The sequence below is a fragment of the Haliaeetus leucocephalus genome, unplaced genomic scaffold (assembly GCF_000737465.1).
Source record: "Haliaeetus leucocephalus isolate CR32 unplaced genomic scaffold, Haliaeetus_leucocephalus-4.0 Scaffold167, whole genome shotgun sequence".
In the NCBI taxonomy this organism is placed as follows: domain Eukaryota; kingdom Metazoa; phylum Chordata; class Aves; order Accipitriformes; family Accipitridae; genus Haliaeetus; species Haliaeetus leucocephalus.
Window position 1 is genome coordinate 1,692,752 of NW_010972603.1, and position 24,723 is coordinate 1,717,474.

Consider the following 24,723-nt stretch of genomic DNA (forward strand, 5'->3'; position numbering starts at 1 on the left):
GCCGGTTATTTAACGATACTACTACTGTCTGATGAAATTTGGTAAACTTCTTCAGGCTGGAGCTTGCTTTTAAATATCTGGAGCATATCTGGCTCATAATGGGCACTACTTCAAATTAGTATAAGAGAAAATAGGTTCCCTAATTTCCCACAAGGACTTTGCTTTCAAGAGATAGAAAGTTTCAATGATTTCTTGCCCCAGAGTTTGCCAAGCCATGGATCTTAAAATAATTTTGTACTGAGAAGACTTTCATCTTCTGCTCTAAAGGAAGATGTTTCAGGAGTGAATGGAAATAACAGGCTTCATATAACTTGGGTTTTGTTCCAAGAGTAAAGCATAAATCCTTGCTGCAAATGAATAGCTTCACAAAATATTGTCTCTTTACATCATCCAGTGAGTAACCACAACAGGGCTGCAGTTACTGGGTTTATAGCATAAACTAAAACACTCAGATATAAATGTATATGCTCCCCAGCAGATGAGTAGTACAGTTCTAACACATACTTTGTTTTTGAATAATTTTTAGTTGTGCTTTGTCACAATTTCCAACTTAAGCCTTACAGTTTTTCAGTTGCTGTTGTATTCTTAGAAAGTTATTCTTCAAAGGTCAGAAATGTTATATTTGTGTCAGTCTTAAATATTCATATTATTTTGCATACTATGTTTATTTGAAAGAAAACAAATATGATTGTGAGACTCAGTAGATAGTAGGTAACAACACATTGCCAGCTCACAGGTGATTTTTGTCTGGCACATAGTAAAGAAGGCTTCTAAGGTAGTAAAGTTCCAGATAAGTCCTAGACCTGTTATAAAAAATAAAAAAATTAGCACAATTTTACCACTTATCTATTGCCCAGAACAGAAATTTACAGTTATGCTTAACTTTTTAGTAGCTGTAGACCAAATATTTATTGTTGGCAAGATATTTTATTAAGCTTTTATTGAACTTCAGATACGATTAGCTTAAAATAGCAAAACATTGTGCAGAAGCAAGCCACCTAACCTGTTATTTAATACTATTCACTTTATTTTTTCTTCTGATTCCTTACAGGCTACATTATGTTCTATGAAGGGCTGCATGAGAGCTCTTGTAGCCCAGTTGAAATCTGAAAGTGAAGACTTACAGCAGGTAATGTCCTTTCGAGATGAAGTATTTCTTTAGCTTGGACATTTCCATCACTTTGCATCCCATGAATTACATTGCATTGTAATAAAATACTGTATTTCTGCTTTCCTTTCCTAATACTTACCTTCGTTCTACTCATTTGGCCTCACCACCAGTTATTTTTATGCTTGGATTCTATCATCTTCATGAAGTTTCTGGTGTGCTGTCCACAGCCAGCCTTCTCTTTTTTTAATTAGGCTTTCTCTTTGAAATATGCTTCATTCATCCCAGGCTGGGGTTTTTTGTTGTTGTTTTTATTGTTGTTGTCATGTTGTATTGTCTCCCTTTGATGCAAAGTTTGTATCTGTACTCATTCCACAAATTATGAAGTAGAACTTTCTTCTTGTAAAAATGCTTATCTGTGGGTCATATTCTGTTTTTTTTACCAAAGCACATATAACACATGGGCTATAAAACTCACTTTTATGACACTGATCTGTTAGTGGAAGTCCAGTTTTAAAGATGAGTTTGAGTGATCTTAGATTCTCTAATTTAGTCTGCTAGTCATGGTGTTAATGGACTGGTATTACCTGGAGAATTAATACAGTATTGTGGCTTCTCCTACAATTGCAGCAAGTAAATAATAGGGGAATAATAGTAGAGAAACCCGTATTTCAAAAGAGAATCTGCATGTGATTTGACAAGTCATACATAACTACTCTTGACACCAGCACCACCCTAAGAAGCTTTCTAAGTATGAGCAAATGGTGTGACACCTGAGTGTCTCTTCTGATGGCTCCTGCTGTGTAAAGAAAACAGCCTGAAAATAAAGTCTGTAGGAAGGGCTTAGGGTGATCCTGAGAGTTGAGGGTGCAGAACTGTTCTTCATTGGTGTGGAACTCGTTTAAAATTATTAAATATTAACTTGTAATCCATTCTAATTAATATATACTGTAAACAAGCTGGAACAGCTTTTGGAAGGGAAAACCCTGTTTTCCTTGCAGTTTAAGTCAGCAATTTTAAGTAAAATTGACTTTATCTCTTAAAACACTGTTCGCAGAAAATTTTCTCCACTAGAGGAGAAGCTAACTAGTTACGACTGAGAAAATAATTAGAATTACAATAGAAGTTACTGGGCAAACTCTGATTTGATATTAGGGCAGATATTAAGTACATTTAGTGTTCTTGGAAGGGAAGTCAGAGACACATGGGTCCTCTGCCCCATGGTATGTCTTCAGCCACTAGCATGTAGACCCCCATACACGTGCGCACACACAGAGCAGGAAGTCCCTCACTCAGGAAAAGTTAGAAATGGGGTTTAATAAGAATATGGGACGGACTGTGCTCATCAGGCAAAGGGCACGGCGATACAAGCATATCAACCAGCTGACTGTTGAGATGCAACTGTGCCTTTCTGTCCCCTTATCCCTGTGTTTTCCCATGCTTGTGCCTCCCCAAATCACATAGATCCATTCTCTTTCCTGCCTTTGGAACCTCTGGGTTCCCGTCCCATAATAAGTCTTCTACAGTCCCAGAATGCTCTTCTCCTGGATCCCAGAAAGTGTCCCACATCCCTAGGCCAGGATTTCTAGACTGACCTGCCTCAGTCCAAAAGGGGCAGAGAGCTGTTCCCATCGACTTTTCGTGATGGGCGTCACGCCTGGGCCGTGAGGCTGGGGGTCTCCTGGGAGAGCCCTGGAAAGAGCCCGGACAGGGTGCCCCCTCCTCCGAGCCCTTAGTTTGGGTTCCCACCCGCCTTTGGGCCCCTGTGCTCCTCTCTGCGTGCTGAGATGGGCCCCTGATGGGCCGATGGCTCCTGTGGCGGGACTGGGAGCAGCCAGGGCAGGGGATTACTGGGCTCTTCCATCTGCCACTGCCTCCCTCTGCTCCCTTGCGGGTGTGAGCAGGGGAGCATTCATCACATAATCTAACAAGCTTATGCACTTCTGTGACAACGAGAACATTGATGGGTAAAAGTTTTCTGTCAGATTTCATGAGGGATATGCATGCTTACTGCAGCCCATAAATGGATGGAGTTTAATACTGTCCACTGTAGTGACAGCCTATCTCAGTCTGGCTTCTAGCAAGGACAAGGACATAGGCTGAATGGCTACTCATCTTCTATAGAAAACTATTCTGATTGTAAAAGACACAACATATTTTTAAAAGATTTTGAAGAGCTTTATAAACATTAATCAAAGTAATCATACCATCTGAGAGACAGGCAAGTCTTACTGTTCTATTTTACAAGCAGAAAGGCTGAGAAAAAGATGATATAAATCTCTCCTGAGATTACATAAGTAGTGTGGACATCGGAGTAAAGCACAAATCTGGATTTTTTGGACCGATTTTTCAACACGTGTGGAAAGCAGGAAACTTGATTTCAAATCTTTGTTTTAGGTACCCACACAGAAAAAACAGTGCTTTTGATCAAACTTCATACTGAAATGTTAGAACAGTCTAGCAGGCAACACAACAAAAAGCACATTTCAGCAAATTTTAGCTCAGTAGCTGAACATGACCACTGTTAATGAAGCCACAGCATTCCAGAAATCCAGGAGGAAATCTGATAACCTGCTCTAGAAGTAGCTATATTGAGATACATTATTTTTCTTTCACATTTTGTAGGTCATTGCGAGTGTGTTGAGAAACTTGTCCTGGCGAGCAGATGTAAACAGTAAAAAGACTCTAAGAGAAGTTGGAAGTGTGAAAGCACTGATGGAATGTGCTTTAGAAGTTAAGAAGGTATTCTGTATAAATGATTGAGATAAATTTTGGAGAGATTGCATTTATTTTACACAAAACACAAATATTATTGTCCTTTTTGATAAAAGCAGTTGGTCAGATATTTGGGGTGGTTTAGGTAACTTGCTTTGAAGAGAGTTGCTTTGAGTTAACATAGCAGCAGCCCACAATGTAGCAATGACATCTCAAAACTACTAGTATTTCTGTACTTTTATTTACGAGGGTTGACAGCTTTTGCTCTTCAGTTTCATGAACTGTGCTGTTGAAATAGCCTTTTTTATAATTTTGCAATTTAATAAAACCTCTTTTGAGTTAGCGAATAGATAATTACCACTTCTGTAATTTTCTACGTATGTTTTTGGTATCCAGACGGAGTCTGGATTCCATCACAGAGTCTCCCGCCAGCTAGTATTCAAGCCATTTTTACCATTATGGCAGCTAACAAATATTGTAGCACATATTTCTGAAAACTTTGGGGCAAGTAATACCAAATCCATAGCTGAAGGAAGGAGAGAAGCGAACAAAAGTATTAACGTGTGCACTGCTGCCTGCATCTAACTTATCAGCCCAGAAAGCAGAAATTGGAACATACATAACTCCTTGAAGCTAACTTAGGTATTTCTGAGAGCTTGTGATCAATAGTTGAAAACTTCTCTAATTCTGTCATTTTGTTATTTACTTAGGAATCCACCCTAAAAAGTGTTCTGAGTGCCTTATGGAATTTGTCAGCACACTGTACTGAGAACAAAGCTGATATATGTGCTGTTGATGGTGCTCTTGCATTTCTAGTCGGCACACTGACATACCGGAGCCAAACAAACACTTTAGCCATCATAGAAAGTGGAGGAGGAATATTAAGAAATGTTTCTAGCTTAATTGCTACTAATGAGGACCATAGGTGGGTGTACTTTTTATGACAATCTTTAGCAGTTCCACATGTGTATTTAGTAAACAGTTTCTATGACTGAGTTTTAATATGTATGCATGTATTAAGTATGATAATTAAGTACAGTTACTTTTTAATGCATTTGATAAGGCAAGTATTTCACTTACATAACAGGAATATGTGGATTAATACCTGCTGCTTGTTAATGATGAATTCTACTAAAAGCAAACTATTTATATTTGTAATAGGATTTGATTAGCATTCAGATGAAAGCTAGAGGAAATATGAGATAGATTTGCACTGGAGAATTCATTATTATCTTTTCTAAGGACAAAACTTGCCTCTAGCATAATAGGTTTGTGTTTTGATTTGTTTCTTATCCTTTTAAAATGCCACTTACTGGTGTTTGCTTTCCATTACTTCAACACCAGGCAAATCTTGCGAGAGAACAGCTGCTTACAAACCTTGTTACAACACTTGAAGTCACACAGTTTGACAATAGTCAGTAATGCATGTGGGACCCTGTGGAATCTTTCTGCACGAAATGCAAAGGACCAGGAGGCGCTCTGGGACATGGGAGCAGTCAGCATGCTGAAAAATCTCATTCACTCAAAACACAAAATGATAGCCATGGGTAGCGCTGCAGCTCTAAGAAACCTCATGGCAAACAGGCCAGCAAAATATAAGGATGCCAACATTATGTCTCCAGGATCAAGCTTACCTTCTCTTCATGTCAGAAAACAAAAGGCACTGGAAGCAGAATTAGATGCTCAGCATTTATCAGAGACTTTTGACAACATTGATAACTTAAGCCCAAAAGCATCTCACCGTAATAAGCAGAGACATAAGCAAAATATATACAGTGAGTATGTCTTGGACTCCAGTCGGCATGATGATGGTATATGCAGATCAGAGAGTTTTAATGCTGGTAATATGACTGTACTTTCACCATATTTAAATACTACGGTATTGCCTGGCTCTTCCTCTTCTGGTAGAGGAAACATAGAAAATTCTCGATCTGAGAAAGACAGAAATCTTGATAGGGATCGAGCAGTAGGTTTAACTACCTATCATCCAGCTGCAGAGAATACCGGGAACTCCTCTAAGAGAATAGGAATGCAGATTTCTACTGCTGCAGCTCAGATTGCCAAAGTTATGGAAGAAGTAACAAGCATGCATATTCCCCAAGAAGACAGAAGTTCTGGTTCCACTTCTGAAATGCACTGTTTGACAGAAGACAGAAATGCCCCGAGGAGATCAGCCACTGCCCATACTCATTCCAATACATACTTTCCTAAATCTGAGAATTCAAACAGGACATGTCCTGTGCCTTACACAAAAATGGAATACAAGAGAGCTTCAAATGATAGTTTAAATAGTGTTAGCAGCACTGATGGCTATGGTAAAAGAGGCCAAATGAAACCTTCCATTGAGTCTTACTCCGAAGATGATGAAAGTAAATTTTGTAGTTATGGTCAATATCCAGCTGACTTGGCACATAAGATTCATAGTGCAAATCATATGGATGACAATGATGGAGAGCTAGACACTCCTATTAATTATAGCCTTAAATACTCAGATGAACAGTTAAATTCTGGAAGGCAGAGTCCCTCTCAGAATGAAAGATGGGCAAGGCCTAAGCATATAATAGATGATGAAATGAAACAAAATGAACAAAGGCAGTCAAGGAGCCAAAATGTAACTTACCCGGTGTACACTGAAAGTGGAGATGATAAACACTTGAAATATCAGTCACCTTTTGGACAGCAAGAGTGCGTTTCTTCCTTTAGATCAAGGGGATCCAGTGGTTCAGATCAGAACAGAGTAGGCTCAACTCTTGGAATGAATCAGAAAGTAAACCAGTCCTTGTGCCACATTGATGATTATGATGATGATAAGCCAACCAACTATAGTGAACGTTATTCTGAGGAGGAACAACATGAAGAGGAAGACAGGCCAACTAATTATAGTATAAAGTACAATGAAGAGGAACATCATGTTGATCAGCCTATTGATTATAGTTTAAAATACTCAACAGAAGTTCCTCCTTCTCAGAAGCCATCTTTTACTTTTCCAAAGACTTCTTCAGTGCAAAGCACTAAAACTGACCATATTTCCTCAAGCAGTGGGAGCACATCAGCCCCCTCAGCTGGTTCAAAGAGACAGAATCAGCTTCACCCAAATTCTGCACAGAGCAGAGGTGGTCATGCACAAAAGACTGCCTCCTGTAAAACTCCCTCTATTAATCAGGAAACTATACAAACTTACTGTGTGGAAGATACCCCAATATGTTTTTCAAGGTGTAGCTCTTTGTCATCTTTGTCATCAGCTGAAGATGAAATAGGACGTGATCAATCCACACGTGTGACAGATGCTAACAACACACTACAGATAGCAGAACTAAAGGAAAACAGCGGGGCTCTATCTACAGAAGGTGCAGTAAGTGAAATCACATCAACATCGCAACACATCAGAACAAAATCCAGTAGACTTCAGACTTCTAGTTTGTCTCCTTCTGATTCCTCTAGACATAAAGCTGTTGAATTTTCTTCAGGTGCCAAATCTCCCTCAAAGAGTGGTGCACAAACTCCTAAAAGCCCACCAGAACATTACGTGCAGGAAACACCGCTCATGTTCAGCAGATGTACTTCTGTAAGTTCCCTGGATAGTTTTGAAAGCCGTTCAATTGCTAGTTCAGTTCAAAGTGAGCCTTGCAGTGGAATGGTAAGTGGTATTATAAGTCCCAGTGACCTTCCAGACAGCCCTGGACAAACAATGCCTCCAAGCAGAAGTAAAACACCACCCCCTGCCCAAGCAGTTCAAGTAAAAAGAGATGTAGCTAAAGGTAAAGTACCTAGTGGAGAAAAGAGAGATCCTGGTCCTAGACAGGCAGCTGTAAATGCAGCTGTTCAAAGAGTTCAGGTACTGCCAGATGCTGATACGCTATTACATTTTGCCACAGAAAGCACACCGGATGGGTTTTCTTGCTCTTCTAGTCTGAGTGCTCTGAGTCTTGATGAACCATTTATACAGAAGGATGTAGAGTTAAGAATAATGCCTCCGGTTCATGAAAATGAACATGGAAATGAAGCAGAAACTGAACAGTCAGGTGATACGAAGGATAAGCAAGACAAGAAAGCGGAGAAGCCTACTGAAGCAGAAAAAGACATTCTAGATGATTCTGATGATGATGATATTGAAATATTGGAAGCATGTATTATTTCTGCAATGCCAACAAAGTCTTCACGTAAAGCCAAAAAGCCTTCTCAAGCATCTGCTCCAAAAATACCTCCTCCTGTAGCCAGAAAGCCCAGCCAGTTGCCAGTTTACAAACTTTTGCCTTCACAAAGCAGATTGCAATCCCAAAAGCATGTGAGTTTTACACCAGGAGATGATATGCCACGGGTATATTGTGTTGAGGGTACACCAATAAATTTTTCAACAGCTACATCTCTGAGTGATCTCACAATAGAATCGCCCCCAAGTGAGTTGGCCAATGTAGACAGTGTGGGTACGGGAGCAGAGTCAGGGGAATTTGAAAAGCGAGACACCATTCCTACAGAAGGTAGAAGCACTGACGACTCTCAGAGAGCAAAAAGCTCAACTCTGACTCCCCCAGGCCTGGATGATGACAAAACAGAAGAGGGTGATATTCTGGCTGAGTGCATTAACTCAGCTATGCCAAAAGGAAAAAGTCACAAACCTTTCAGAGTGAAGAAGATAATGGATCAAATTCAACAAGCATCTTCATCTCTAAGTAATAAAAACCAACCAGAAGGTGAGAAAAAGAAGCCAACGTCACCAGTAAAGCCTGTTCCCCAAAATAATGAATACAGAGCACGTATAAGAAAAACCACAGAGCCTAAAAGCAATATTAATAATGAAAGAAGCTATCCAGAGAACAGAGACACAAAGAAACAGAGTCTTAAAAATAATTCAAGAGAGTTTAATGATAAATTGCCAAATAATGAAGAGCGTGTAAGAGGAAGCTTTGCATTTGATTCCCCTCATCATTACACACCTATTGAAGGAACTCCCTATTGTTTTTCACGGAATGATTCCCTAAGTTCTTTAGACTTTGATGATGATGATGATGTTGACCTTTCAAGGGAGAAGGCAGAATTAAGAAAAGGAAAAGAAACAAAAGAAACAGAAACTAAAGACTGCACTAATGCAGAACAGTCTTCAAATCAGCAATCAAGTAACAGGACACAAGTTTGTCAAAAACACCCAACAGGCAGAAGCCAGCCTAAAACTTTGTCTCAGTCAGCTAAAGATATTCCAGACAGAGGAGCGGCTACAGATGAGAAAATGCAGAAATTCGCTATTGAAAACACACCTGTTTGTTTTTCTTGCAATTCATCTCTTAGTTCCCTCAGTGATATTGATCAAGAAAACAATAACAACAAAGAAGGGGAACCTGCAAAACATGGTGAGGCTACTGATTCACAGATGGAACCAAACAGACCACAGACTTCTGGTTATGCACCTAAATCATTTCATGTTGAAGATACTCCTGTATGTTTCTCTAGAAACAGCTCTCTGAGTTCTCTTAGTATTGACTCAGAAGATGATCTTTTGCAGGAATGCATTAGTTCTGCTATGCCTAAAAAGAAAAAACCCTCAAGAATAAAGAGTGAAAGTGAGAAAAATAATTCCAGAAATACAGGTGGTATATTAGCAGAAGATTTAACACTGGATTTGAGAGAGATACAGAGGCCAGATTCAGAACATGGTTTCTCACCTGATTCAGAGAACTTTGATTGGAAAGCTATACAAGAAGGTGCAAATTCTATAGTTAGTAGCTTGCATCAAGCTGCGGCTGCTGCATCGCTATCTAGACAAGCTTCATCAGACTCTGATTCTATCCTTTCATTAAAATCTGGTATTTCTCTAGGGTCACCATTTCATCTTACCCCAGACCAAGAAGAAAAACCTTTCACTAGTAATAAAGGTCCAAGAATTCTGAAGCCGGGAGAGAAGAGTACACTGGAGTCTAAAAAAGTAGAATCTGAAAGTAGGGGAATCAAAGGAGGGAAGAAAGTGTATAAAAGTATAATTACAGGAAAAACTCGCTCCAATTCAGAAGTTTCAAGCCAGTTGAAGCAACCACAACAGACAAGTGTGCCTTCAATTTCACGTGGTAGGACAATGATCCATATTCCAGGAGTTCGAAATAGTTCTTCAAGTACTAGTCCTGTTTCCAAAAAAGGTCCCCCGCTCAAAAACACAAACTCCAAGAGTCCCAGTGAAGGCCAAAGTTTGACTAGTTCTCCAAGAGGAGTCAAGTCATCAGTGAAACCTGAGCCAGCTCCTGTAACTAGGCAGCCATCGGGGTTGAACCAGAGTGGATCAAGTAAAGGACCTTCTAGATCAGGATCTAGAGACTCCACTCCTTCTAGACCTCAACAGCAGCCATTAAGTAGGCCTCTGCAATCTCCGGGCCGAAACTCAATTTCCCCAGGAAGAAATGGTATAAGTCCTCCGAACAAACTGTCGCAGTTGCCAAGGACATCATCTCCTAGCACAGCTTCAACTAAATCTTCAGGTTCAGGTAGAATGTCATATACATCACCAGGCAGGCAGATGAGCCAGCAAAACCTTACAAAGCAAACTGCCTTACCCAAGAGTACCAGTAGTATTCCACGAAGTGAGTCTGCTTCAAAAGGGTTAAACCAGGCTCTCAGCAGTGGTGGATCCAACAAAAAGACTGAACTATCCAGAATGTCATCCGCAAAATCTAGTGGAAGTGAATCTGACAGATCTGAGAGACCTGTTCTCGTTCGTCAGTCAACTTTCATTAAAGAAGCTCCGAGCCCGACTCTAAGACGGAAATTAGAAGAGTCAGCTTCATTTGAATCTCTGTCTCCTTCCAGACCGGATTCTCCCACAAGGTCCCAACTACAGACCCCAGTTTTAAGTCCATCTCTTCCTGATATGTCTTTATCCACTCATTCAACTGCCCAGACTAGTGGTTGGCGAAAATTACCCCCTAATCTCAGTCCTTCTGTAGAATATGATGGGAGACCAGCAAAACGTCACGATATAGCTCGTTCTCATTCTGAGAGTCCGTCTAGATTGCTGATCAACAGATCAGGAACATGGAAGCGTGAGCATAGTAAGCATTCCTCATCCCTTCCTCGTGTAAGCACTTGGCGAAGAACTGGAAGTTCTTCATCAATTCTATCAGCTTCTTCAGAATCAAGTGAAAAGGCGAAAAGTGAAGATGAAAAGCAACATGGAAGTTCTCTTTCTGGACCCAAGCAAAGTAAAGAAAGCCAAGCACCAGCAAAAGGTACTTGGAGAAAAATAAAAGAAAATGAAATTCCTCAGATAATGAATGATCCTCAGCATTCTTCCTCGGTTGCCGCAAATGGTTCTGATTCCAAAACTCTCATCTATCAGATGGCACCAGCTGTCTCTAAGACAGAGGATGTGTGGGTGAGGATAGAGGACTGCCCAATTAACAATCCTCGATCTGGAAGGTCGCCAACTGGAAATACTCCCCCTGTTATTGACAGTGTTTCAGAGAAAGGGGGTGTGAATGGTAAAGATTCTAAAGAGATTCAAGAAAAACAAACCCCAGGGAATGGAGGTGTTCCTGTTCGTACCGTTGGTTTAGAAAACCGTCTGAACTCTTTCTTTCAAATAGACAGTCCAGACAAGAAAGGCACTGAAACAAAGCCTCTGCAGAATAATCCTGTTCCTGCACCAGAAAATAATGAAAGTACTGTAAGTGAGCGTACACCATTCAGTTCCAGTAGTTCAAGCAAACATAGCTCCCCCATTGGTGCTGTTGCAGCAAGAGTGACTCCTTTCAACTACAATCCAAGCCGCAGGAAGAGTAGTGTGGACAATAGTTCTGCTCGGCCATCACAGATACCAACACCGGTAAATAACAGCACGAAGAAACGCGACTCCAAGTCTGAAAATCCAGACTCCAGTGGAACTCAGAGTCCTAAACGTCACTCTGGCTCTTACCTGGTAACCTCTGTTTAAGTGCAACAAAAAATAAATAAAACTGATGTATTATATACAGCAGCTATTTAGAAATTTTGTTTCAAATGAAACTTTAAAAGATTGGGGATTGATTCTTTTGGTTTTTTTATTTGTTGTAAATAGTTTTGATTCTTGTTAGAGGGTCCTTGTTCTGGAAGCCATATTTGATAGTATACTTTGTCTTCACTGGTAATATTTTGGAGGAATACCTGATGGACAGTTTGGAATAAAATTGCTAACGCAAGTATATTTGTACAGTATGTTTAACATATATTTAATTAGCATCCCATCCCATAATCCTTTAAATATTGCTTGTCGTTGAAATCATGGAACACTGCAGATGGAGATGATACAGTCATGTTGCTTTATCAATTATTTCTAGATTACAGACTGACTAAACTACATCAGGGAAGAATTGCTATTATTTATGCAAAAAAGTATACTCAGTTTTAGTATTTGTGAGTCCATCTAACCCAATAATTAATCATGTGGCTGTGAAATTCACAGTAATATGGTTTCTGCTGAACAAGCCTTCCCAGCCTGCTTTTCTGCATGAATGGAACTGATGGTTCATTTTCTGAAGTAATGATTAACATTTCTGTGGTCACATAATGTGCATAGATAGTTATGGTGTAACAATTTACACTTTCTTTGTGCTCTGGAAAAAAAAAAAAAAAGGAAAACTGTGTAACTGTAAAACCTTGAACAAAATTATTTTACCTGAATTAGAGTTTATCTTAAAGTAGGTAGAATTTTTTTGCTATGCTGTAACTTGTTGTATATTCTGGTATTTGAGGTGAGATGGCTGCTCTTTTATTAATGAGACATGGGTGATGTCTCAACAGAGACTAAAATGAACATTTCAGAATAAATTATTACTATATGTAAATTGTGTGTGTTACTTCTGCATTACCTAAAAATACGGTATTTTGTTTTGAGATGTCACCATATAATGTGTTATATAATGCACTTAAACTTAAGGCCTGATCCAGCAGGATCTTGCACCTCCAATATTTGTTCTTCCTTATCACCGACAAATGGCTGTTGTAGGATGCTTATAACAGTTGCAGGATCAGGCCCTAGGTCTTCTGTAATATATTTGTAATTGAGACAGTTTCACACATCTCAGGTGCATAACAAGGCTAAAAGGCAGGGTTTTTCCAGTAGCCAAGCAGTATAATTGTTTTCGTGACTGCAAGCCTGAAACAATATTGTATCTATAAAAATAGTATTTGTAAAACAAAAGATTTTTTTAATTGCGGGAAGTAAGGTAGAATGTGAAATAGTGACTATAAGATGAAATTTTAATTCTATTTGAAATCTTCATGCATTTTTTAAATTTATTTTTTAAAAACTATGAAGGGGAAAATATCGCAAGAATGCCATGGCAGCAAGAAATTTGTTATCGTAGTAGAAAAACAATTTTATACACAAACCAGGACATTTGCTGCCCTAAGCCTCTTGGATGCAAATACGGTTTGTGCTACAACAATGCTGAAAAGACAGATTTATGCTTTAAAAATATAAATATAGTATGAATTTAGATGAGAATTGGTTTGAAGTAGAAACATGAGAGAGCAGAACATTACCCATTCTGTGCACGATTGAACAAACCATGAAACAGTGTGTCAGTTTTGTGGTATCTCAACTGGACTATTCTAAAATTAGCATTCTAAATAAATGACATTCAGGATTCAAAATGCCTTGATTTCAGGAAGCCCTGAAATAGAGCAGTTTACCTTTATGGTAGCTTTAACACAGTTGCAGAGTGTATCACATCTGTGTTTTTTGTACTTCACCTGATATTGAAATGAATCAATTTTTGTTTTGAAATCACCATAAGACATGCGCTGTTTATGAACAGAATTGAGATACTATGAGCCAACAGAAGTCAACTTAGATAAAGTCAAAAGCCAATACCAAAAATATCTGTTTGGCAGAATTGGTATCTTATTTGCTCTTTTGTTCTTTGCTTTCTGTCAGATTTGCTTAGAGACATGCCGTGTTTCTATATCATCTAGTAGATCTGTTAACAAGCAGTGCTCCTCATGTTAGCATTTGAAATATTTTGCATATAGTATCTTCACAAAGCTTTTAATGGGAATATTAGTGTCCTTTTAAAGATGAAATAGGAGGCAGAGATTATCTGATGTGTTCAAAGTCAGAACTTCCTATTGGAGTAGAATACAGAACTCCGTCCTTGAGTTTAAAATGCAAGACCACTTTCGTTATAAATGATGTGATACTTTTTTTGTGCTGGGCTTTTAACTACTGATATGAAGATATACCGCATAATCCAGGATAGCTGTTCAACACTGGCTTTACATCTATGATGTGTTGATATAAGAATTTAAAGGTAAGCTCAATCTCAGTAAAGAAATTCTGATTTTAGTTTTATAACTGAGGGAATCAGAAGAAGATGAGGTGAAACAATAAATAATTGTATATGTATCAAACACCAGAATGTCTTTGAAAATTGTAGTGGCTTCTCTAGATAGTCTTGGAGGTACTTCATGATCATTATAATTGGGAAGTTTCTCTTAATATCGTCATAAGTAACCTATATTTATAGCAAAGACAGATGAGAGAAGCTTTCCAGCTATAAGGGTAGTGATACACTAAAATATGCTTCCCATGGGAGTTGTTAGATTTCCATTGTAGAAGATATAAGAAGAGGTTTATGAAACATCTCATAGGGATGGACTATAGTATATTTCGTATTGCCTCTGTGCAGAGATGGGCTTAGGTAATCTTTTGAAATCCCTTCCAGATCTACATTTCTCTGATTCTTTATCTAAAATATTTAGTATCCACTAAGAGCCTTTTAGAATATTTAAGGACATCCATGCTGTTTGATTTATGTTAGGGATGAGGATACAAAGTTATATTCTAAGCTTAACTATTAAAAACCAGATCCCGGAAATACAAAACTCAAAAAAAAAAAGAAAAATGGCTGTAGTAAGTATAATTGGTCTTGGATTTTGTTAATGATGTCTAAATTCATGATAGTCAAATTTGATGTATGCTGCTAAATATTTACTCTTCTTTCTTGGTTTTATTTTTATGAAGTTGCCATAGCAGGTGCAAGGACATTCTTTACGTCAAGGCAAAACAAAGGAAAGCAAGGAGCTAAGGAAACCAAGACTCATTTTACTGTTCTTCTGGGATGCACTGCCTTTCTTTTTGCAGATCTTGATAGAACTTTTGTGACTTATGCTCAGACCTTCAGTTGTCCTTGAATTAGCTTACCATATCCAGAACATATAAAACTTGTACTTAAAAATCATTTTATACTGAAAATACACTCATAAAGCTCATTTCAGACTGACTTAGAGCTTTGTCCTCTTGATGTGAAAAGCAGAAACGTGACCTCTCCTCAAATGGTAATTGGTTCACTTTTTAAAACGTACATTCATTTTCGTTTCCTGCTGGGTGCCACAGTTAAGGTTATTGCTCATTTTCTGTGAAAGCTTTTCTGATTAAATATTGCAGACTTTAAAGGGGAACTAATCTCTTTCTCTTTTTCATGTGCAGTTCTCTATCAGAGTATTTTCCCCTGAAAGCTTTAAGGTAATTCTCAAAACTCTGTCAGAGATGACAGCTTAAAAATTGAAAGCCTTGCCAGGATTTCCTGATGAGATTGGAATATTGTTTCAAGCAGGATTTGGCTGCAGAATACAAGTATAGTTTATGCTATAAATTTCAGTAAACAACAGTATTCTTCAGCATAGACTAGTATCTTTGATGGTTTGGGGAAATTAGTTGCTGTGTCTTGGGTAAAGGGGGAGGGGAAAAAAAGAGACAATTTCGGAGACTCTCAGCCATATTGTCCCAGGGATGTACTTTCATGTCTTCCCCAGTAAATTACATAAGCTGCACAGGAGAGAGAGAACATTTTGTTCCACAAATTAATGAGTGTTTATTCTGAAAGTGTACAAGTAGACCATGAAACTGCAACACTTGTTTGATAATCTGACAGTTGAATTCTTTGATGGCCGCTTTGGAGGACTTCCTAACTGTCCATCCCCCCATCACCTCTAACAGAAATTGAGCTAGAAATAGAGATTACCAAGAAGATAAGAATGTATTAGTGTCATCATTTTCTTAAGGATGAAGATCCATGTTATTGCTAGAATCAAAGAAACAGCACGCACTGTTGAAAGAAGTTTCCTTCTCCCTTCTGTGCTCCTGGCTGTGAATCCTGGCTCTCATCTGACCTTTCAGTGGACTAGCTCACCTCTTAGCAGAACTGATGGAGGGCGTAGGATTAGTGCTGCATTTAGTATGCTGAATTTGCTTAGTGCAGAGTTTAACAAGCACTGCCTGAGCCAGCAGAAAAGAAAATAAACAGCTAGGGCTGGTAGAAAGAGGTTGGGATAATTTCCTTTATGGGTGATCAGTGGGTTGGATCAAGCCATTACAGGCAATTTTAAGCTGATATGCCAAGTTTCAGACCTGTTCTTCACCCCTTTTGAGACGGCAAAAGCAAACTAAAATTGGGGGGGGGTACTTCTAACTATTGTTCACTTTGAACTTCTGCTTTGCATTTAAATACATTATGTTCGGGTAAGTCCTTTATCCTGGAAATTATGACAACTAACTTCAGAAATATTACATCAGTCTATAGTTTGGACTTGTGGAAAAGAAGTACTTCTTCATCAAAAATACTCCAAGAACAAATTTTTCTACCATACATAAACTTCTAGGCGACAATTTTTAAATTTACAATATTGAATTCAATGCAGTAAATCCTTCCAGTAAAAAGGATTGTTACGAGATGCCTCCCAAACTGTCTTTTCTCATCTAGCTTTCATTAAATAGTATGAACAGCCATAAGTGTGTAGCTAACAATCACATGTAGACTTCCACCTAAACATAACTTCATATATCTACTGTAATGCCTTGCAAAGTCGCATCCACCTGCCTGACAGCTCTGTTCTTATTGAGATGTGTGATTTGGATGAAGCTGCGTATCAGAAGTGAAGTGTCAGTTAATACGAAGCGTGACTTCTTTCACATGCTTAAAACTTCGGGGACCTTCTTAATACCAAATTACCCAAATGTATTCACCCTCTGGTTCCACAGCCATCTCCTTTGCACTTTTACATTTAACCAGAAGAGATGCCCATGCTTTTATTTTCAATTGAGATAACATGTAGAAATATGATTGCTGCTTCATAGTTTCCTATATGCAGAATAACAGATTGTATCTGTAAATGTGTTATAGAATGTTACGTAGTTATGGTTGAGTTTGTAGTCAGAATGGTAAGTTAACTGGTTACGTGTTGTGTTTGGTTACATATTGGAAGTGCAAGGGAATTTGTTGTGGTGCAGAAGAGCTTAAGAGTTCACAACAGTAATTAATGTAGGTGTCAATTAATTTGTGATGCCAAGATGAATACAGAGTATGTATTTAATACATAGGTTTTCTGCTGTCAACTTTCAGTTTACCAGATGTGCTGTTTACTTACTTTAAGACTGGGTAATGCCTCCCTAGCATAGTTTTGCAAATTACCTTTCTTAGGAAATTTCCACATAGTTAGAGGCTTATGTATTTATGAATTGCTGCCACTTCAAGATTTCAGGAAATTATTCTAATTTTGCTGTTCGTGAAAGCATCCTTTGCTTGAGTGGCTGTGGAATTGCAGTTAGGACATCAGGAAAATGTAGAGGGAGCTTGTTCACTCAGTAAAACGCACTTCTGCCCAGACCTCAAGCCATACGTACAAACAGTATCTCTAATGCCCTCCTTCTTGGTGGGATTTAACATGCATAAAGCTTGTGCTGGTTCTCTGCAAGTAATTAAATTGTCATCCTCTGAGATCAGATGCATCTTCCCACCTGTAAATGTTGTTTCTCTTGAACAAACTCAGCCCACAATCATCCTTCCTTCAGTTCTGTTGTTTGCTTCTGCCTGAGATGCATTACTGTTTATACCCTAACGCTGTAATTAATTCTTTCTTCAACTATTCTAATGTATTTTGTTTCACAGTATACTTATTCTGAATTTAGTCTTGCTATGCATAATTTATTTATTACTTGCAGTGTTATATAAAATTTCCTCCTGATTGCACCTTGTCAGAGTGGAATTGTTTTCTTGGCTACTACTGAAAGTTGGGTGTCTGCTGTATTAGAAATATGATTTCATTTAAAAAGGAAGTTGCTGTTAAGACACTTCCATAATGATTCAGCATATCAGAACAAATGCTCTAAAAAACCATGCAGTTTTGTTTTGGTGGTAGTCATGTTTCAGATGAATAAGAAGTGGAAAAAAACAGCTCAGAGACATGCAGTTCACCAGTAGAGCTCTGTTTTCTTCCATGTTTCATTTTGGAACAAACTGCACGAAACAAAAAATCTAGGTCCGGCACAGTGTAATTCCATAATCTCTCTGTTTACTGACAAGAGGTTTGCAAGAAGGTTTATTTCATTATGACTCATAAGCACAGCAGAGACTGGGTTAATTCCAAAGTCTGTCTTTTCCATAATGAATGCATTAGAGACTATTAAGAGACCTAGGTTGATTAATTCCCGACACACACACAAACCTGTATTTATATACACATGCATATTTTGCACTCTTACATTCACTTTAGGCTTTGACTGAGTTAGAAGCATTTAAACTATTAAAAAAAAGCACTGTTGTTGAGTTACTAAGATCCTTTGTTTTCTAGTATTTGTAGCACTGTGTTTCATAGTTGAGAAGAGTTCTAATTTCAGGACTGATTAGCTGGTACCTTATTTTTGAAGTGTTCTAGAGAAATACGCACTACGTCTCAATTTATATGCAGAAAAGGAAATTGCCTTGCTGGTAATATACACAATTCTATTCAGAATTTAAAAAGAGCATTGCTACTATCACCTGCAGTTTAAAGTCAGTAGGGATTGTGAAAACAAGGGAGATTTTGAGTGATTACATTTACTACAAATGAAGGTAGATTATGGCTAATTCTGTCCCTTCTTCTACTAATCGTTTGTACAAAAAGAATATTGTTTGGGGCAGGGGGGGAAAGGCAGTTTGAATACACCATAACACAGAATTCAGATTTGCTTGTGTATCTTACTTAGATTATTGGTAAGGTCTGTGATGGCACACATTTAGAGTGCAAGTAGTTATGAAAGAGCAGGCAGGTACATGTAAAAACTAAGCCATAATATGAATGGTGAGAAAACTCCCATGTTAAAAAAATCTTATTATTCCATTGTGTAATGAAAGGGAGTTGACATCTTTTTTTCTTCCTATAATTGAGCAGTTGAACAACCACAATGGATTGATACTTTTAAGTGTTTTAAGTCATTTGGAGTTCTTACAAATAGAAATCCCCTAGCTTAAGTGAAAGCTATGGATTCAGTGCAAATACTGTATTACTCTGTCACACACAGATGACTGATGGCTCCTTTTGATCTTACAAACTGACTGTACACAGCTGTGACTTTACACAGCTGTCAGCTGTTCTACAAGGCTAAAACAGAAGGCCAAGGAATGACTGGGTGTAAAATCTGAGGTCTATACTTCAGAGACATAGTCTTTGCAAATATGAAGGAATGAGAGATGGGTAGAAATCCCTGTTTTTCTATTTCCACTTCGCCAGTTCTCCTGTTGCCAGCTAAATAGGGATTTGGATAAGAGTCTTGGCAATGTGGTGAACGACAGTCTCCCCGTATCTTAGTGAAATACTGTATATATTGTCTGCTGTGCTTTCTAAATTAATTCATGTAAGTCAAGGCTTGGGTCTAGGTGACATAATCCAAAAGATTTTTAGCTCTGAACAGCATACAAGTCAGGATGACAGTTTCAAGGCCACTTCGTGATTCTCAGCTGCTCTTATGATGCAGCACTTCACAGATTGAAACAAGTAAGCCCAATGTGGCTTAGAACATCCCACATGCCTTAAAAAGGCACAAACATCAGGATTGTTTATAGGCCTCTACCATTGAGATGAGCAAAAGTGATGTTTCTGATTAATAAAGCTGTATAGCTGTTGTCTCTGTAGGATAGGCACGAGGTAGTGCGGCTCCAGAAAACACTTATGTAGAAGATACGATTTTGGATTGTTAAGACTGAAAGAACTGGGGTAGTCTGGATTTAAAATAACCACTTCTTTAGGGAAAATGGTATATACAGTCTTTTCAAAGTGGCACATACCAGGAGGGGTATGGTTAATTCTGCATGTTGAAGTTCCATGATAAGTAAATACCAGTTTTATGAAACTAAATGAAGGGCAGCATTATTTTCTCTCTTCTCTATGCTGTTTAGCTCTCTATCCTCTGTTGGACAGACCTAGTTCACACCTGTCTATCACTTCCACCTTAAGAGTCATATTTCATGAAGTATGTTTCCATTTCGAACAGTTTCTTTTTTTTTCTCCAGCCCCTGTATTTTACTTAAAAAGATATTTTTGGAATCCTTGCTTACAAAGATTGTGGAGAAAATCCTTCTCAGCTTGCCCCCTTCCCTTCAATGTCTACTGAACCAACCACAATTTCACTCTATGTCCCCTTTCTTTGTTCTGCATTTTATCTGCAGTCCACTATGGAGCTCTTTCACCAATCTAGCTGAAAATACACCTCCTCCCAAATGACCTCACTAGTCCAATTATTATATAGGCATTTCTAGCATGTTTACACTATGCAGTGTAACATCAGGTTAAAGAAAACTAAACATGTAAGCTAGGTCTGAATAAACTGGCACCTGCACATGACACTTCCCAGTAAAACACAGAGAAACTATGTCTCCTCAAACCATCTACATTTTCTTGGGTTCCCACTTCTAGTTAGGACACCTGCATTTATCCCAGGTGAAATGTACCAGCCTGTACCACAACTGCTTTGAATTTCTGTTTCACAGTTGTACAGGGCTCTTGTTGCTGGGTTGTTTTGTTTGGGGTTTTTTTGCTATTTTTCTTCCCCAGACAACCCAAACAGTAAAAAACAGAGTCTGACTAAAGACACCTGACTTGCTGCTGACAGTTTATGCGCTGAGGGAATTCTCTGCTTGAGATGCTTGTAGTGCAGTGCTCATTCCCTGCGACTTCCCCTTCCACTGCAGTTACAGCAAATGGAATAACCTCACGAAGTTACATGCAGCTTTCAGACACCAGTATGCCTGCTACTAACCAAAGGCATTATTTGCAGTCTTGAAATTTTGCTGCAGATGTACACGAGTCTTATCCTCACCAGCAATTATACTTTCTCTTCATACTGCTTTAAAATGTTTAAAAAGTGTCAGCTTTTGATTCCTTCATCATTCAATTTCTGAGGTCAGGGACAGCAGATATGTGGGAAGCACATGCACCTACAGCGTGCCCGAGCTAGTGTGCTTTGTGACCTACTTCTGTCTCTAAATTCTTCAGGCTAGAAATATGCAGAATTCAAGTCTGAAGTGTATTTCTTATGGCACTAGAACGAATGCAGTGACTGGATGCCATGTACTCAATGAAGTCATTCTACAGTGATGATGGGGATTAAATTGACATATCTGTAGCCAGTGCTTCATTTTAGGCATGCTAGTTTCAAGATACTGTGAATTCTAGCACCAGTAAAGGAGATTGGTATGCAGTAATAGCATCTGCAGAAAAGACGACATGCTTCCCCTGTTGTGGTCAGTCATGTATGCCATATGATCCAATCTGTAACTCCACAAACTCCATTTCCAACAATTTTTGAATTATTTTTCCATCTGAAAAACATGTGGAAAATAATTTTTGTCATTGCCACAAATACTGATACAGGCTATGTAGCTTTTGTTCTGTTACAGTAAGTTTAAATATTGTTTTAAAAGAGAAGCCATTAATCTAATATGTTGGTATTAAGAAATTGTATGAATTCAAAGGAAGAAAAACCCCGTGCAATTGTCAAATACAACAACATTAAACAAATACATAAAATCTTTCTCAGTGTCCTCACTAAGTGGACTGAGAGCAATATTAATATGCAACGATGGTACTGTGCCACTCACAAACTGCAGCTGTATTTAATGCCTTATTTAACCTGATATCAGAGCAGTGTGTTTCTCAAGGTGATGTTCAGTGGTAGCCCGTTATGGACCAGAAATTGCTTTACAAAGTAACTGAGAAACTAAAAACCTTGCAGAAATCTAAGGGGGAAAAAAGAAGTAAATTTTAATTAAGTTTTAGCCTGTTTTTTATTTAATTGTATGTGAAGCTGTGGTAATACCAAATAAATATTTCTTAGTGTTTTTTCCTAAAAGCACTAGATTGTTCTTTGATTTAAACTCTGCTATAGCACTGTCCTTCAGAGGGAGATTTGTGTTTGTACCCTTTTTGTGGGTTCAAACCTATGTGTCCCGGAAGGAAATGGCTATGCATATTATTTGAAAAAAACAAACGGCAATAAGCTTGATTTGTAATGTGGTTTAGCGATGACCATGTTTCACGCAATGGTCAGATCATAAATACGCCCTGCACACTGCATGCCTGCACAGAGACACAATCAATATGTAATGAAATCCAGCGTGTCCACAGTTCACGTTGTATGTATGGTCACAGAGGATTAAATGGTGTCAATGTTCTTGAAGCCTTTTTTAGCTTTAAGACCTTCTTCTCCCCAGTCACAAGGACAGGGACTACAGCCTGGTGTTTGGGGAGCACACCACCACCACTGTGGGATGCGGTTGCCATGCAGGGGGCATGCAGGTGGAACACTTGTAGGCCAAGGCTACAAATGCTGCTGACCTGCCCACCTCCCTCCTTCCCACCCCTACAGCCTACCTCTGTCTGGCTGAATGCAGGTGACAACAGTTGACAGGACAAGCTTCTGCCACTGTGGCTGATGTGCAGATGTAAGCACTGACAACCTGGACAGTAGGACAACAGCACCCAAGGTAATGGCAGCTCTAACACTTTTTTAGGTGGTGCCAATCTCAATGGAAAGTCATTTAATAGACACATGAACGTGTATATGCAATGGAGATTTAAAAGAAAAACTCTGTGCAAAGAAGGAACAACATAGGAGATCCATTACCAAGCTGGTGTTAACAAGATAAGAACATTTTGTTGTTAAGCAAAAAAATATGTCTAAGTAATTATTTTTAATAATTATCTCTTAGAGGGGTACACTTAACTCTGTATCAGCCAGCTTGATGGTAATTGGGAGATAATCCTCCAAAACTCTGTCTTTAGCACTGGACAACTATTGCATCAAAAGCTTCCTTCATAACTTGACACACCTTGTTTACATAATTTTTCTTTTTTTTTAGCTGAGGAGCTTGTTGAGTCATGTTTGTGAGGCACTGCCAAATTGCAGACTTGCTACCAGACAGCCGTAGTTACATTTTCAAAAGCTGCTACTGCTGAGGCCCCACAGTTGTACTGTTTGTATTTTCTGCAGTACTTTTGTACAGTGTATTCACTTCTGACACAATGAGAGCAAGGACAGAAGACAACAAAATTGACCATCATTCAAAAGATTGAATAGACAAATAACTCATTAATCAGTGCCAAATGCCACCCCGATTCTGAAGCTTCTCCATAACTCTTAACTCTTCCACGTTTTCATGAACTGTACTTGGCAGTTCTTACCTGGGAATATCACTGTGTTGCACTGGGTCTTAGCATGCTCCTCTTCTGTATTTCATCGTGGGGAGCTAGATGCTTTGGTGGAGCAGAAAAAAAACCATAAGAACATGGATAAATATTGAATAAATACCTTCAGTTCTTTGGTCTGCTACATAGCTGCTGCATGCAGTTTAACTGGTGAGTGCAACAGTGAACAAAATGTGCCCTGTGAAATTCACAGAGTGACCAGATGGTTGAGGTTGTCGGGGACCTCTGCAAGTCATCTGGTCCAACCCCCCTGCTCAAGCAGGGCCACCTACAGCTGGGTGCCCAGGACCATTCCCATACGACTTTTGAGGATGGAGACTCCACCACCTCTCTGGGCAACCTGTGCCAGCACTCGGTCACCCTCACAGTGAAAGTGTTTCCTGATGTTCAGGGGGAACCTCCTGTGTTTCAGCCTGTGCCCATTGCCTCTGGTCCTGTCACTGGGCACCACTGACAAGAGCCTGGCTCCGTCCTCTTGGCACCCTCCCTGCAGGTATTTATATACATTGATGAGATCCATCCCGATCCTTGTCTTCTCCAGGCTGAACAGTGCCAGCTCTCTCAGCCTGTCCTCATAGGAGAGGTGCTTCAGTTGTTTCATCATCTTGCTGGCCCTTCATGGGATTCTATCCAGTGTGTCTATGTCTCTCTTGTACTGGGGAGCCCAGCAGCAGACAAAGCACTCCAGGTGTGGCCTCACCAGCGCTGAGCAGAGGGAACAGATCATCACCCTCGACCTGCTGGCAACACTTCTTTTAATAGCCCAGGATACAATTAGCCTTCTTTGCTGCAAGGACACATTGCTGGTGTGCGTTCAACTTGGTGTCCACCAGGACCCCCAGGTCCTGTTCTGCCAAGCTGCTTCCCAGCTGGGTGTCCCCCAGCATGTACTGGTGCCTGGGGTTGTTCCTCCCCAGGTGCAGGACTTCGTGCTTCCCCTTGTTGAACTGCGTGAGGTTCCTGTTGGCCCATTTCTCCATCCTGTTCCAGGTCCCTCTGGACAGCAGCGGGACCCTCTGGTGTATCGGCCCCTCCTCCCAGTTTGGTGTCACCTGCAGACTGGCTGAGGGTGCACTCTGCCCCATCATCCAGCTCACTAATGAAGCTGTTCAGCAGGACTGGACCCAGCGCTGACCCCTGGGGTACACTGCTAGTTACCGACCTCCCACCAGACTTTGCGCCGCTGATCGCCACGCTCTGGGCTTATCTTTGACTAGCGCTCGTAGCGCGTTCCGGGTGCATACCATCGCTCCCCCGCCACCACTAAGCCCGCACGCTTCCCCGGCGTGCCAGGCAGAGGTGGCTGCGGCTGCCAGGCCCCCCGCCCCCTTCTCCCGGCGGAGCCCTGCACAGGGCCCCGAGCGGGAACGGCGCTCCCCGGCGCGCAGTGCGGCCCCCCGGCCGTCCGCCGGTGGTGGGGCTCG

At 39.7% G+C, this 24,723-nt stretch overlaps 1 protein-coding gene across 3 annotated transcripts in view; it reads left to right on the forward strand.

Moving 5' to 3' along the window:
- The window catches only part of APC (adenomatous polyposis coli), a 101,196-nt gene extending 88,572 nt beyond the window's left edge, over positions 1 to 12,624 (forward strand). For all 3 annotated transcript variants that reach the window (XM_010563455.1, XM_010563457.1, XM_010563458.1), the window contains 4 exons: positions 1,052 to 1,129; positions 3,734 to 3,850; positions 4,534 to 4,748; positions 5,168 to 12,624. In XM_010563455.1, the coding sequence (XP_010561757.1) occupies positions 1,052 to 1,129; positions 3,734 to 3,850; positions 4,534 to 4,748; positions 5,168 to 11,735 (6,978 nt within the window). In that variant the 3' untranslated portion in view covers positions 11,736 to 12,624. The remainder of the gene's footprint in view (positions 1 to 1,051; positions 1,130 to 3,733; positions 3,851 to 4,533; positions 4,749 to 5,167) is intronic.
- Positions 12,625 to 24,723: the final 12,099 nt, after the last annotated feature.